This window comes from Ailuropoda melanoleuca, chromosome 1 (assembly GCF_002007445.2).
Source record: "Ailuropoda melanoleuca isolate Jingjing chromosome 1, ASM200744v2, whole genome shotgun sequence".
In the NCBI taxonomy this organism is placed as follows: Eukaryota; Metazoa; Chordata; class Mammalia; order Carnivora; family Ursidae; genus Ailuropoda; species Ailuropoda melanoleuca.
In genome coordinates, this window is record NC_048218.1 from 7,308,514 (window position 1) to 7,325,571 (window position 17,058).

General features: G+C 42.4%; 1 protein-coding gene across 1 annotated transcript in view; it reads left to right on the plus strand.

Annotated features, from left to right (window-relative positions):
• The window catches only part of KCNJ6 (potassium inwardly rectifying channel subfamily J member 6), a 250,388-nt gene extending 236,350 nt beyond the window's left edge, over positions 1-14,038 (plus strand). Inside the window, exon 4 of the mRNA XM_034655619.1 lies at positions 12,537-14,038. Coding sequence (XP_034511510.1) covers positions 12,537-12,862 — 326 coding nt within the window. The 3' untranslated portion in view covers positions 12,863-14,038. The remainder of the gene's footprint in view (positions 1-12,536) is intronic.
• Positions 14,039-17,058: the final 3,020 nt, after the last annotated feature.

Genomic DNA, 17,058 nt, shown 5'->3' on the forward strand with positions numbered 1-17,058 from the left:
AGGTGTGGATGCAAATTGATGAGATATTCCTGTCAGTCCCGGAAACTAGCTGTCGAGCCACAACATGGACACCTGGCTGTGATTTGTGAGCCGAAGGATGAACCAAGGTGAGGGTTTATTTTGCCACACCAAGTTTTCATTTGTTCTTGGGGGATGTTTGATTCTTCTTAAACATTAAAAATCCGTATTGGAAACATCAGTCCTCCCGGACTACATTTTTCACCCATAAATGGATTGGAATGAGGAACACAGGGATTAGGTGGTATATTTACTTTAAATCAATACTTCAAAACCAGACTTGGATGAAAGCAGGCTCTCATTTCTGATGGTATTACGCATATGTTTACAAGGCTGTGCTCATTCAGAAGGCTTGCCTCACCCTCTACAAACCAAACCAAATTTTTGACAGGTCAGGAAAGGTTCCAAATTTAAAGAAAGGATGCAGGTTCATTACTAGAATAGTAACGAATGCCAACAGTTTTATTAACCATTCATGGTTGGTTGAAGAACGAAGACATTCTAGCAGACCGCAAAAGGCTGTAACTATTGCTAGATTTATGGACATCTTGAGACATTTCTGATAGTAAAACAGGATTGGATTTATGAGGAATCTCTAGAAAAGTCTCCTGAGTGCCTCCCACATAATGTTTTCGAGCCTAGCAGCCGCTGTTAGAAAAGGGATAGTCTTCTGCAGTTGCGTCTCCAGGGCAGACTAGGTAGCGACGCCCCAGAATCTGTCGGACAAAAGCTCACTTACGGCATGTGGTTCAGTCAATCCAACATCACCAGCGTCCAAACCTGTAACATGCAGTTACAAACATGCAGGCTGCAGACTAAGCTTTTCCAAAATTTGCCCAAAATTTCAACTTAAGACTGCATTTATTAAACAGCCCATAAAAAGATGTCTTTGCTTTCATAAATACGTTGCCTCTGTGTATTACCTTCCTGGCACTGAATTTGTGAATCAGTTTGTAAAGATCTTATTTGTTTTTAGAAGTCCGTTGTTGGGGCACCTAGTTGGTTCTGTTGGTGGAGTGTGTGATTCTGGATCTCGGCGTCATGAGGTCGAGCCCCACATCAGGCATTGGGGTTACTTTTTAAAATTAAAAATAAATGAAAGTCCATTGTTTTGGTTAAAAATCCGTTAGAGTCTGTTTTTCTAAAGAAAAATACCTGTTTTCTTGCAGTGGCGGGTTCTCGCACGGGCTCCTTCTTGTGTCCATCAATTCTCCTCCTATGGGAAGGGCACCTTGGAATCTTTCTGGAAACAGGAGGACAGGAGGGAGGACAGGGAGTTTGGTTGCTGTTTTGCAGGCATGCTGTCAACTTTAGGAAGAGCTTCAAACATGCCCGGAGCATCTCCTTATTTTTCCAGTTTCACTAAGATATAACTGACATGCAGGACGGTGTGAGGTTAGGGTTGACATACATAAGTTGTGGGATGTTCACCAAAGTTTAGTTAGCATTCACCATCTCACATAGATACCCTAAAAAGAAGAAAGGAAAAAGGGGGGGAAGGGTTTTTCCCTTGTGATGAGAACCGTTAGGATCCACTGTCTAACTTTCAACCATTCCAGACAATGGTGGTAACTGTAGTCATCCTGTTCGCATTACATCCCTGGTATTTTTTGATCTTGTAACTGCAAGTTTGTCCCTTTGGACCACCTTCCCCCAGCTCCCCCATCCCCACCCCCACTCTGGTAACTGCAGATCCGATCTCTTTTTCCATGACTTGGGTGCTTTGTTTTCAGTCCACGTTTAAGTGAGATAATGGGGTACTTGCCTCTCCCAAGGCACTTCCTTCCAACAGGCTACAAACAAAGCGAGGTACAAATGGGTCCTCTGAGAAAGTGGAAAGTGTATGAGACCACAGATGGACGAAACGTGTCTCTGGAGGTGCAGAGTTACCGAACACAGTAAAAACATAGACCATTATGAAAAAGCAAAAAAATGTCAGGCCAGGCCTAAGCTCTCCTTAATTTTCAGCTACTGTACTCCAGTCTCTGCCTGCTTCTGAAATTCAGATCCACAGGCCTGAAGGAAGTCAGGAGGAGGGATTGTCCATGTTCTGCTCTCTTCCCACATGTAAACCGTCCAGTTGCTAAAAAGGGTCACGTTGTACACATGCGTCTTAGAGGAAGAGATAAATATCAGTTTGGGAACTAAAGGTTGTTTTATAGGTGTTGATGGCTTCGTACTTTTGCCAAATCAAATAAATGCACGTCAGCCACCGTTCCCCCCTCACTGAGTTGTGCTCACAGACACCCAGACAGCTGACCAGATGCAAATCTGTGGAAAGAGTGGTCTAGACACCTAAGTGACCTGAGGCCAGGAGTATCCAGAGAATGACAAATTAAGCTTTTCTGGAAGTGTCTAGTTCTACCTAGGATCACCTTAGTCCAGAAATTGTGTTGCAAGTGACACACGGAGGCTTCAAGACACATAGGGGATCCCGCTAAACTGAAGTGCCCTCCTACCTCTTCTTTGGGGCACAGCTAAGGGCATCTTTGTCCGGGAGCCTTCCCAGGCAGCCAGCCCCACGGTCTTTTAGCTGGGGCTCTCCCTAGGCTGCTTGTCTTAGCCTTGATCATGTGCAGCCTCGATCACCCATTATATTTTTCGCAGTCGAGGGCATTCTCTCTCCAACTGGATCTGTGCCACTGCAAGAGTCATCAGTGTAAGTAATATTGGTTATATTTTGTAATTCCCTCTTATTTCTTTAGTTCCCCAAATTTTTATTGAGCACTTACTATGCCCCACATTGCACCCAGCTCCAGAAACACAAGCCAGGCACAGCCCCTGCTTATCATGGGATTTATGTTCTATCAGCAAGAAGTCTCACAGGGGACAGGTGGGGTGTGATGGGCCGGTGTGACAAAGAGACCTAACTCATGCAGACATCAGGAAAGGCCTGTTGGAGGGGGTGATACGGCCCCTGAGGAAGGCATACAAGTCAGGCAGGGGAGCAGAGACCCAGAAGACTGCATAAGAACTTTGGACCTTATTTTAGGAGCAATAGGAATTCACTGAGAGGCTCTGAGCCAGATATAGATATAATCATATCTGCTTTGTTCCAAGGTCACTCTAGTGTCAGGAAAAGAAAAGAGAGGAAAGAAGAAAGGCAGAAGGCAGGAACTGCTGCTGGAGATGAGGATGGTGTGGGCCAAGGTGGTGGTGATGAAATGGGGAGAGAAAGAAGCTGAGATCCAAGATACATTGCAGATGTGGCATCAATCATACGCATGAATTGACTGGATGTCCATGGTACCTTTGAGTGGAATTGGGAACCTGGGGCGGGGGGCATGTTTGGAGGAAAAGGTGATACACATTGCACGTATTCAGTTAAGGGCACTGAATGAGACCTCTAAAGGAAGCTGCCCAGTAGCGGGGTGAGTGTATGGGTTTGGAGATCAGGCATGAGGTTTGGGAGGTTAGAAAGTCAGCAGCTTGTGAAATCACATGAATGAACAAGATCAACCAAGGAGACAGTATAGACAGAGGACCTCGGAGCCCCAGAGAAAGGACGGAGAGGCCAAGAGGACTTAGAAGGAGGAGATGGCCAGCAGGGTCAGCTGCAGAGCCAACCCAAGGAGCTTGCCCGTGGTAGGAGCTCCAAGACCACTTCATTCTTAGATGACCTAACAGCCAGTCAGTTGCCTGTGGAAGTGGTGGCTCCATCTGAGGTTTTGGCTTTGTGAAGGGCTAGTAAGTAGGATGACATCATCATCTAGGGTTTGCCTCAACCACGTCAAACTCTTGATTGCCCCACAAAGAATGTAGTCAGTGGTTTATGTAAGTTTTAGTCTTCTCAAAAAATTTTTTTTTAAAAATTTTATTTATTCACTTGACACAGAGAGAGAACATGAGTGAGAGAGGGCACCCAGGCAGGGGGAGCGGGAGAGATAGAAGCAGGCTCCCCGCTGAGCAGGGAGCCCGATGCGGGGCTCGAACCCAGGACGCTGGGATCATGACCTGAGCCAAAGACAGATGTTTAACCAACTGAGCCCCCCAGGTGCCCACAAACTTATTTTTAACACCAGTGAATTAACATGCTGGGACAAGAGCCCACAGGTCCATCAGAATGGCCCATCTGGATGTCCTTTACTCATCAAAAAGATCCTAAGTCTCTTACTAAAACTGAGTCCCACCCCCATCTCTGGATTGTCCTAATTCTCAAACACAAGACTTAGAGGTCTCTGTTTTTTACTAGAATCTTAAAGTCAGTTGAAATAAGATGTTTATGTTCAACTACGCAAAGAGTAACAGAATCACGTGAGCTTTATAAACCCTCCGGAGGGCACTCTCAGGGTCACAGACTCCGCTTTTTTGTTCCAAGATGAAGGCATTTTCATTATAAATGTCATTTTTTGTTTTATTTGGGAAGGATAAGTTCTAAGAATTTTAAGCCAACTTTTTAAAACTATGGCCAAGGAGAGATTATAATTTATAGACAAGACACTCAGATAAGTAGAAATAGAACTGACTTTTGTTTCTCTGCGACTGAAACTCACTCTGCTCTTAAGCTCCCTTTCTGTTTCCTAGTAGAAAAAAAAAACCATACATTTCCAATTAAAGGCAACTTAGTCACTTCCAGCTTTAAATGTGGTTAATTCAGATCCAAACTGTCACTCAAAAAGTTCCCCTCTCCACCCTAAGAGCCATCTGAATTGGGGTGGGTTACGTGCTGTTTGGCATTGGTGAGGGGGGTGTGGCCCATGTTCATCCTGCCTCCTTGTTCTTCCCACAAGGGATTTGGGATGTCACGTGGCCTCACTACTGGGCTCCAAGGGCTCACCAAGCTCCTTGGTCAGAAGCTGCTGGGTGCCTCTCCCCACTGGTCCTGCCAGTGCCTCCATGCTGTCCACACACACTACTGCGTACACACTTGAGAATACACACACTTGCACACACACGAGGGTAGCTCACACAAGCACAAAAACGCATGTGCATACACACTTACACACTAATACATGTGCACAGTGCACTCACAGGCACGCATACACACACCCACACACACTCGCTCTGGGGCGAGCCCCAGGCCACCAACCAGACACACCTCATTTAAATGACTTACAATCTTTTTAAAAGGATGACAAAAGCAAATCCTAAAAGGAAATAAACATAGAAACAAATGAACCTAACTAGACATAAAATAGATGACATAGCCACATAGAAAAAAGAATGAATTCAAGTGACTTTTGAACACAGTACTTTGATTATACTACCTCAGTGGGAATGTTCTAAGATGAAAAAGAAGTGCAAAGAAATGTTTAATTTTACCTCAAGCATTTGTGGTTGATAGTGTCAAAAGGGCAACAGCACCTGGGGAGTTCTTTTAAAAGATGATTTATTCAGATCATATGAGAGAATCTCCTACCATCACTCTCTTTTCTTCCAGAAGAAACTCATATGGCTTTAAAAGGAAAGTGAGGGGCACCTGGGTGGCACAGCGGTTAAGCGTCTGCCTTCAGCTCAGGGCGTGATCCCGGCGTTCTGGGATCGAGCCCCGCATCAGGCTCCTCCGCTATGANTTATGGGATCGAGCCCCACATCAGGCTCCTCCGCTATGAGCCTGCTTCTTCCTCTCCCACTCCCCCTGCTTGTGTTCTCTCTCTCGCTGGCTGTCTCCATCTCTGTCGAATAAATAAATAAAATCTTTAAAAAAATAAAATAAAAAAAATAAAAGGAAAGTGAATTTTATAGAATAAAATAAATAAATAAATAAAATAAAATAAAATAAAATAAAATAAAATAAAATAAAAAATTAAGAGGGTCTTTCCTCCTGGCTTATAGACAGCCACCTTCTTGTGGCATCCTGGCATGGCCTTTTTCATGTGTGCGTGCAGGAGAGAAAGCTCTCTGGTGTCTCTTCCACTTACAGGGACACCAATCCTATGGAACTAGGGCTCCACCCTTATGACTTCACTTAACCTTAATTACATCCCTAAAGTCCCTGAAGTCCAAATACAGTCACATTAAGGGGTTAGGGCTCCAACATAATTCAGTCCATAACACCATGTTTTCCAGGAAAGTTACTTAATCTTTCTTTGCCTTAGTTTGCTCATATGCAGGATAGACGTCATAACAGAGCCGCTGTATGAATAGAATAGTTAATGCACGTAAAGCATTTTGTGCCTGGCAGACAATAAACAATAAATAGCATTTATTACATAATTCAATACTTAATTTGTGGATTTTATCATCTACTGTGTGAGAGTAGAATTAGGAGTACACATAGAGAATGTCTTCTTTTAGACATTAAGAAAATGCACATTTCGATGTATTTTTGCATAGCTGAAGGTGAACCTCACTGGCCCTCCAATATCTGGGTAACAGAAGAAATACAACTGTTTACTAAAGGGACTTTTAACTTGAGTGTAAGGCAGGGCTCTTTGTTATTTAAATAATCAGCAGTTGGCTGAACCTACTGAATTAAAATTCTTATTATACTATGGCAGAAATTACACTATACTGCTTCTTTTTGACACCGGGCTTAGTAAATCACCCACATTCTTCTCCCACACAAACACTTATAAACGTAGTGCAAAGCACTTTATTACTGTGCTAATTCAGTGCAGTGCTTACTGAGAATAGCAAGGAGTAAAGAGAAACATCCCATCATTTAGCCAGTATCTGAAATAACAAGGCAAAATATCTACGGTCAATTCTTTGTTTCTGAATATTGACAACCTATATTGATTAATTTTACAGTATTCAAAAGTGGTGATGGTGGTTTATATCCATCTTGTTTTACTGGAACCATATTCTCCGGGCGGTTTTGACGCATTATCTGTTTACAGAGTGAATACCTCTGGCTTCATGCAGGGGCTCTCTCTCGAGGATGGTTTTCATCATATTGGTATTCTGCTCAAAACATTTCCCATCATAATTTGCTGCTGGGAATCTAAAAATAGGGCTTTGCCTGTTAAATCCTCATCTTGCTGGGTCTGACCCTATGTTTGCTCAGTCGCTGTGACAGATTCCTTAGCTGTGCCGCAGCTTGGTTCCCTGGCTTCTGAATGGAGCGAGCTTTGCTTCTGCCACTAATAACACGCGCTCCCTCCCCTCCACTCCTTGCTCTTGCATAGGCTCACACAAGGAGCAAAATGGCCACCAAAAAGATGGGCCGTTTCTAATCACTTTCCTGCAGGTGAAACTCTTGGAAGATTAACCAGAGATCCAAAGAGAGAAGCTCTCAGTGGAGAAATTATGAAATGAAAGAGTTTTTAAAAAGATACACACACACACACACACACACACACACACATGCACTCAGCTTTGGGCTTTGGGGAAATAACTTAGACCAGACAACACTGCTATGAAAATCAAGCATTGCCTTCCCAAGCATAAAGGCAAAGGCATGCCTGGACCTAAGAACACTCCAGAAGACCTCTTCCTCCCCTAGTACCACCTTGCCTCATGTCATCTTGCAGTGACAACTGTGACACTCAGTGTCATTTCTTTTGAGATTGTGAGGACAGATTCCCCAGAGATGTAAGCTGGACCAGTCTTAACCAGAGGTGTGTCTGTTCTCTTAGAGTTTTCAAAAAACCATTGTTTGCCTTTATCAATCCTCTCTATTTTTCATTTGTTTTCTATTTTATTAATTTATACACTGTTCTTTTTTGCCTATTTCCCATGGGTTCATCCTGTTGTTTTTAATTTTTTTCTTTGAGTAGAGCTGATATACAATGTTACATTACCTCCAGGTGCACAACATAGTGATTCAACCTCTCTCTACCCTGCTGTTCTTTTTCTATGTTAAGTTGGATATTCTTTTTTTTTTTTTTTAAAGATTTTATTTATTTATTTGACAGAGATAGAGACAGCCAGCGAGAGAGGGAACACAAGCAGGGGGAGAGGGAGAGGAAGAAGCAGGCTCACAGCAGAGGAGCCTGACGTGGGGCTCGATCCTGTAATGCCGGGATCACGCCCCGAGCCGAAGGCAGACGCTTAACCGCTGTGCCACCCAGGCGCCCCAGTTGGATATTCTTAATCAGAAGGGGGAATGAAGCATGAGAGACTATGGACTCTGAGAAACAAACTGAGGGCTTCAGAGGGGAGGGGGGTGGGGGAATGGGATAGACTGGTGATGGGTAGTAAGGAGGGCATGTATTGCATGGTGCACTGGGTGTTATATGCAACTAATGAATCATCGAACTTTACATCAAAAACCAGGGATGTACTGTATGGTGACTAACATAATATAATAAAAAATATTATTACAATAAAAAAAGAAAGAGTTGAACAATGAAACAAAAAAAAATAAAATAAAGCTCAGAACCATGCAAAAAAAAAAGTTGGATATTCTGCGCATTCATTTTCAGACTTCCTTCTTTTCTAATATAAGCATTTAGACCTATACATTTTTCTCACTTCCCATGTATCCCATAATTATGACATTTAGAATTTCAGTATCATTCAGTACCAAGTATTACTGAATTTCAGTAGAGTTTCTTCTTTGACAGAAACTGTTTAGAAATGTGATTGTATATTATGGAACACGTAATTTCTGAAATTCACCTTTTCTTCTTGTTTTCTGCCCTGTGCATGCAAAGCTCAGGACTTGTGTCAGCTCATGCACAGAATTCGTTCACAGAATTCTCTTCCCCAGTTCTGTCCTCTGTAGGATTCCCCACATTTTCAGCACCCACACCCCCACTGCTCGGTCTCCTGTCTAGAAGGATGGGATTTCCCTCTGAATGCTAGCCACTTGTGCTCTGCGTGGTTGCACACACTCAAGGTCACTTTCAGAGTAAAGCAGTGAGAAACGAGAAAAACGCTACCACAAACTCTTTGTCCACAATCCCCTTTCCCAGTCTTCTGGCCAGAAAGATTTTCCCCAGGCTTTTGGTGCCTGTGCCATATGCAGAGCAGTTCCCAATGGGGCGGCACTGGGAACTGGGGAACCTGACAGGGACTCCCCACTTTCATCCTCCGGCTCTGAGGGGTACCTTGTCCCAGTGCCCTGGTCAGAAGGACAGGGTTTCTCCCTGAGATTTTGTTTTCAGCACCTGCTGCCCAGTTCTGTGCTGGGGCCACTCTCAGGTTAAAGCCAGATGATGGAAAAGGAAAATGGAAAAACAAGAAACGTACCCCCTAAGAAGTCGATCTTCACGTTTGGTACCCCTCCCCATCTTCTTGCCAGTGTTAGACTTTCCAGAGTCTTCGGGTGAAAGGCTTTGTCTAGAAGAGTTAGTCGTTTGTAATCAGCAGGAGGGAAAAGCTGCACTTACCCCATCTTCGCCAGAACCAGAAGTCCTATCCCTTACTTTTTTAACTGGAATTATTTTTGATTAAAATTATGGACTTTGTCATTTTCCAGCACCTAGTTTGTATTTTAGCCGAGGGTCCTTCACAGATAGACTGGCATAATGCTGGAAGCAGAAACCTCCCCCTTTCTTTTCTAAGGACTCACAAGCCATCTCTCTATTTAATAATGCATCTCAGACATTTCCAATCAACAATTTTAATTAAACGGCTTTTCTCTAGTTTCCCTAAGTTGAGTTTTTTCACTTGACAATGAGTATTTGCTGGAAGCTACAATGTTGAAGGGCTGTGGTAAATTCCAGGAACATGGACATAAATAAGACCGACGAGCCCCAGTGCAATCACAATTCAACAAGGGAAACAGACACTTGGAGGTAATTTCAAATGACAGGATAAGGTGTCACTGGAGTGTTGGGGGTCCCTGGTCTCAAAAGTTCTAGTAGGCATGGTCAGTCATGGAGCGCTCCAGAAAGGAGATGATAAATGAGTTAGCTCTTCACAGATGAGCTGCATCCCCCTGGGGGGAAGGCTCTTCTAGATAAAACAGGTAGATGAACACAGGCATAAAGGTACAAATGCAAATGGCAAGACAGCCAGGATGCCTAGAGAGCGGAAGGCGATCAGAACCAGAGATCAACCAGATTTCTTACGTTTCGCTCTTCACCAAAAGAAGCATCTCTTTTTCCAGAGAGAACTTTACTCACTAAAAAACCTACTGCAGGGGGACTCTGTGATGATCGTCCTGATATGGAAAACAAGCACAACATACATACATACGGATAGAATCTTGGCAGCTCTGCCTTTCCTATGATGCAAACTCTGTTGGTTTTATTTTGTTACTTTTTCAAGTTCAATGAAAATCACATCTTTAAAGAATGGACTGGAACCCATGCCAGTAGGTAAGACAGGAATCCTTCTGAAAAGAATGAAAATTATCAACTTACAACTAGGAACTCTTTTTAATATTGTACTGCTGGGCAAATACATTAATAGTATTTAAATAGTATAATAGTAAAATATAATAGTAAAAAATCCCTTTTTAAATGAATTAGGATACCACAAGGTGAATAAAAAATTGGAAAAGATTCCATGAGCATTTCTTTAAATCTTGCTTATTCATCTTTTTATTACAGAAATTAAACAATCCTATTAAAATGGTACTATGGAAAGGTATTTTACTGTTCCTATAGAATTCAGTAAGTGTATTTGTTTTTCTAAGGCTGCCATATCAAAGTATCATGACGGGGGCTTAAATAATAGATATGTATTGTCTCTTGGACATTCTCTTGCCTGTATCCAGTGTTTTTCTTGATACCAATATCCCAAATTTCTGATTCTCTCTTCGGCCAATTTCAATATGATGTTAAATATCCATTTAGATTTTAATTTTAATAATTGTATTTTTTATTTCTGGTTTATATATGTGCATATATATATATATATATATATATATATTTATATAGCCAAAACTGAAGGTCTAGGTGGATTTTATTTGCCTACCTCTGTTTTCCACTTTACAATAAACATGTACTTCCTTTATGAAAAAAAAAGTTAAAGTTACTTTATCACCTTTTCCCCTTGACTTCCTATGTATTCCTCATTCTGAGCCCACATGTCCCTGCTATCACCTGTCTTCCCCCATCACTCCCAAACACAGATAAAGAGCTGGCAATTCAGAAGAGAAACACTGGTTGAGAAATAAAAGCAAGACAGTCTCTTTTCTTTTCAATACCCAGAAGTCCTGCAAAACTTATTTTAGAGGCATGAAAGGGGCTTTTGTGGATCAGCGGTGGGGACACTGTAGAGGGTAGCATTCAGCTTGGGGACGAAGAAGAAGAGCACAGGGCTGGAGTGAGGGCTATGCTGACTCCGACCCTGACAACTGAGTGGGGTGAATCACTTACCCCCCTGGCACTCCGGTTTCTTCTTCTAGTCACAAGGACCAAGTGCAATGCTCTGAGAACATTCTGTAACTCTGCATCCCTCTGTGTAAACACCCACATATGTCCCCTTCCCCCCACTCCACCTGCATTCAGCACAAAGCTGTTGGCTGATACAGCTTATTGGCTGTCCCAGTGAATGACATCCTGACTGCCTGGCTGTTTTCGCGAATGAATGAACAGTGGCCACAGTACGACTTTTGTGAGTCTTAGATAGTTTTACCTTTGTGTATCCCAAAAATGGTTTAATTATATTACATTTTACAATCAGATTAGTATAAAGATGATTATATTAACATTTTCTTTTACCTAAAAGTTTATCATTTTTCTTCTGATTTTAAAAGAATTTTCATGGGTCCTTGAAAATGTTGTGGGCCCTAGGCCCTGGGCTGCTTAGCTAATGGGGAAGTCATCCCTGCAGGAACTACTCAGGGGATGCTTCCATGTCCTGAGAAGTTTCATAAGAGAGCCCTTTGAGCAGTGCACCAATGATTCCCCAGATTTTATATCAAGCCAGTTACCTAGTTTTCTTCTCTAAAGACATGGGTGGAGTTTCCCTCATTCTGTCCTTTCATATTAAAATAAAGCTGCTCCTGGCTCCTGGGCTCCAGTAGCTCATATGGCATTTCTGTGCAAATTAGGAAAGGGCTTCTTCTCTTTAAGAAGGGGAAAAGCCTTTAAAGCACTACATTATTACACAGACTAAATAACTATCCCCGCTGAGCCCGGGGAAAGCTCAAAGTCAGGTGGGCATCCTTTCCAACCTCATTTGGGGGCCACAGTCGTGGCCTGCATGGCATGGTGGTAGGACAGTAACAGTAATCCATGGCGTTCAGCTTAAAGACAACCTAGGTGTAGTTCCATAAGCCAAACTTCATCCTAGGTCTGTGGCCAGAATGGTCAAGTCTCAGTAGGACTCAGGCAAAGCCTCTAAAAGCAAAGGGAGACCAGAGTCATGGCCTCCCGTTTCTCCCAGAGCAAAAAGTGGACAAGGCACAACCACGTGAGTGTGCACCTGTGTACATGGGCACACATGCTTTCCTGTGTGTGTGCATGGCCTTGCAGGCAAGTGTGGTTTAATGTGAGCCAGACTTCTCATGCTGCCCCTGGAACTCCCCCCGGAAGGCCAGGAAGCTCCAGCACAGGCTCCTGTGCATGTTAGTGTATGTCTACAACATGAATAACACCTCCTCGTTTGCAGCACCCTGTGCCGGACACAGTCTGACCAGCTGCACCCAGCAGCCATGCCCAGCTCACTGAGTTCCGCACTGATGGAAAGCCCACACTCACACATACTAAAGCCTCCATCCGTTCCCTTCTCTGCAGGGATGACTTGCCAGGCTCGGAGCTCCTACATCACAAGTGAGATCCTGTGGGGTTACCGGTTCACACCTGTCCTGACGCTGGAAGACGGGTTTTATGAGGTCGACTACAACAGTTTCCACGAGACCTATGAGACCAGCACGCCATCTCTCAGTGCCAAAGAGCTGGCTGAGCTAGCCAGCAGGGCGGAGCTGCCCCTGAGTTGGTCTGTGTCCAGCAAACTCAACCAACATGCAGAACTGGAGACCGAAGAAGAAGAAAAGAACCTCGAGGAGCAAACAGAAAGGAATGGTGATGTGGCAAACCTAGAGAATGAATCCAAAGTTTAGTCTCCTAGCCGGGCAGCTCCTTCTCCTCTCCCCTCACACAACCTTTTCTTGTCTCTCATTCTCTTTCTTTTTTGTCTCTCTTACTTGGTTGTTTATTTATATTTAATTTTGACATTATCAGAAAACAAATCTTCAAGGTGTAAAATATCTACCTGCCCTCTCGCAGTTACTCAGATTGACAAGGTAGACACGGATTTGGTTAAGGTACAACGTGCCCTCATTTGTGGCCCAAGCTTGCTCTCTTCCCTAAATACCACACATCCAACTCCTAGGGACTTAAGCTGCTTACCTGCATGTCTTGTACAATACCAGATCACTCGAAGAGTGTGTCAAAGATTTTACCTGGGATATGACAAGTTAGGTCTCTGGTGCCTATTTATTCATGCAGTGAGACATAGCGTATAACCCTCAATTTTATAGATTCAAATAAATTTCATCTACAGGGTGAGGTGCTTGCCCCATACAGGTATTGCAGTGATCGGACCCAGGTCAGGTAAGGACAAAACACTGTACATATTATGCCTTATATAATTACTTTCTTTTCGCAGTTAGTAATAAAACCCAGCATGTACAAAAGTACTGTAGAACAGAACTTCTAAATAATGTACATAAATGTATAATTAATGTAGGTTTAGATATATAACTTTAGAAATAAGATGCAAAAAAAAAAAAAAAGATTCCCAATGTACAGTAGGCATTTCTGTTCTGATGTCTTCGCTTTCTTAATTTCTTTGGTCCCATTGACCACTGGCCCTTAGTGCATGGCCTTTGTTCTGTGTCCCAGACTGGTAGTGTTTGGGTACCCCACTGTTCCCTTGCTGATCCTTTCATTGAATCTAATAAGCCATAGGTCTGGGGGAAGTTAGGAGGTCTAGTACATGGCAAAACCCACCACAAATATGTTGATATACTGTGAAATGTTTACAAAATTGAGGTCTCTTTTTTTAGCAACAGGAGCCTCACTGATAGCCTGGGGGAATATTCCAGGGGGAGGACACTCTCTGGCATGTCACCAATGATGTGTTTATGCTTTTCACATGAGCTGTCACCCTTTGTAGTACAAGAGTTTGGGAAACTCTTCTGCAAAACCATGGAATCTCCAGCTGTTTCACTCTGTAATTGTGAGAAACTACAGACTTAAAAATGAGACATGATAATTGAGCAGAAGATGGTTTGAGTCTAAAGCCATGACACTCATGAAGGCATGTAGTAGGAGACATATATTGTAATCATTCACCTTACACAACTTGACTCCATCTGGCTTTCTTCCTGTCCCTGCCAGCTTATCCATCAGCATTTCTTGCATTTGTATTTATTATTATTCATATTCTTTTATTATTATGAAATGACCAGAGTTCAATAGTCAGAGATTAGAACAATCTAGGCGACTACGAAATCTCTCTAGAGCGTGCCACAGGTGGGAAATCAAATCCAAAGTGTCTCCCAATCAGAAGAAAACAAGCAAAAAACTGCAGCCTTAATTTATTTTAATCTGCAAAGATAAATGAGAGAGAAAGATTAAGAGAGAGAAAGAGAAGGAAGGCATTTTGTACTAAAACTCTAAATTCAAGATGAAAAAATTTCAAATAAAAAGATAAATGGAAGAGAATGTCAGACAAAATCTCAAGGGCAGGTGGAAATTTTGCACTGTAACAGATCTTTCACATTAATTTCACAATTTTAAACTATTTGTTCCCTAAAACAGTCACCCATCATAAATATTCATTGACTGAACTCAAGTTCCTTCTCAGCTGCTATGGCTGTGCTCGGTTTGAGGCTTTGTGCCATGGAGGTCAAAGAACTCAAACTAGCTATCACTCACTCCCTGTTGCCCTTGACTTCCCTGACCAGATCGCGCAGGCCTTTGCTATAGTTTGGGGACCTTGTCTACTAAAAAGCATGTCCCAGAGATAAGGCATGTGGCTCCTCAGTTTAACATGGGGGGTCTCTCTTCTCCCACTTCTGAGACCTCGCATCAGGACACCTGCTTCTTGGCACTTGGACTTAACTGAAAACAAAACCGTTGGCCATAGCCCTTTCCTATTTGCCAACATTTCATGTTTTGCATTGAATATCTGTTGAATCATTTACTCTTTCCACACAATCCAAGGAGGAGGTTGTAGTCAAGGAGGAGGAGGGAGCCCCATACACTTCCTGCCAGGCTGTGGGGAGGTACTGTGGCCTTACCTCGCTGTAGCCTTATGAAAGGCGCCCTTGACTTGGGTGCGCTAACCCTGCAGCACCCCCAGAGTTGCAGGGCAAGGCATGGTAGCACAAAGCAAGATGAAGCATGGGCTGCAAAAAGTCTGCTAATTTAGCTCTTGACAACTCAGTGGGCCTTTTTTTAATCCATTACTAAGGCTCAAAGGACAACACACACCCTGTTGTCTGGTTGGAAGAGCAGTTCGGGGCCCTTTAGCACAACTGAACAAAGAAACTTTACAACCCTTTGGTCATGCACTCGTGTTAGTTCTCTATCTGTGACAGGGCACCCGGGGGTGAGGTCTCTCCCTATTTTTCATTGTCTTTGGTGTCAATGTAGTTGGAGACAGAACATGAACCAAATCTCGCTTTTGTAACGTGAGCCTCTGAATCTTTAAACAAGGATGCTCCAGAAGAAACTTTTCCTAGAATGTCCCTATCAAACATGTCTATTTTTCTACAATTATTGATAACACAGTTTAACAGTGTATTTTGTGTCAACTGTTAAAATTTGGAATTGAAAGAAGCTCATTAAGACTGAATTTTCTAAGCAGCAAGTATTGAATGGTGTTTTTCATTAAGACTGTACGACAAAGATAAGCCCACAATTTCTACTCATTCTGTTCCACCATATCTAGTCCCCATTCACACAGTCACTTTGTTAGGAAATCAAGTGCTATGAAAATAAATAAGCCTATTTTAATGCAACAATACCCATAACCAATGAGGATCACTCTCAACTTGATATTTTGATCTGTTTGTTTGGTGTGTTTGAGTCACTTTCCATAAAAGCATGGTGGGATCTGATAGCCGGATAAGAATTTTGAACCAAAGGGTTACGGTTTGCCACAGTGAACCCTAATGTGGAGAAAAGGGTAGACTCAGCTGGAAGCATGACCACCCCAAGGGCTGCTGAGACCCTCCGATTCTCACTTCCACTCACCCCAATATGCTTTCCAACTGGAAAACCTATTTGTTTATAAGTCAACTTTATGTAACTAATAAAATTGTTTATGTTTTTGGTTGTCCCCTGGGCAAATGATACTCTTTTGAATTAACATATTTACAACCACTGTAATGCCAGGTCATTGCTTATCCATTCCCTCATAACATGGCATTCCAGCCTGTTGACCCAAAAGATAGCCATTCTATGTCCATGAGAAGGAACTCCCTCTTCCCCCACTCCCTTCCTCTATCTATCTCTCTCTTTTGTGCTGTCCCTAGTTCCCCAGTGCCAGGTCCATTGACAAGTTCAATATCTTATGTCCCTTAACAAAAATCCAGCTATTATCTCTAAAAATGTCAACATATTTCTGAAGCACAATTTTCTCTTGCAGGTTTAACCAAACTAGGGCTTGGAAATGTCTATTTCTCACTGTACTCTGATTAAAAAATTATTTAAGACTTCATTCAAAAGCCTAAATTTTGAAGTTTCCAGACCAACACATCCTTATGCTTTCCCTCCCTACATTTTCTTACATTTCAGGTTCCTTATTTTTTCCCCTTTGCTTTTAAATTTATATTCAAGCCAATATCTTTGGGATTTTCAGAGACTGTTTAGAAACGGGGAGAGCTGGTAGATTATAAAAATGCCATAAGAAAACTACTTGAACTCACCCAAAGAATGTGAAATCATTTGATTAGCTGAGTAATTCAAGATAAAAAAGAATCAAAATATTCATAGTCATTTCCAAGATAGCTTGCCAATAGTCTGACTAGTTTTCAGTCTTTCTTTCCTTGACTTGGGTAATACTCTATGTGACTCAGAAAAGCCAAAAGGGTAGTTGGAAACTAAATGCCCTACATAAATGGGAAACAGTATCCTCTATGATTTCCTTTCAATGGATGGACATACATAATATATGATTCATTGATTGCATTACAGTATAGTAAAATCATATTATCTTGTTTCTAGACTTTATGGTAAACCTGTTTAAGAAAATGTAATCCTTTCATTTAAAATGGAGTAAAAGACACCTCTTCCAAATATTTCT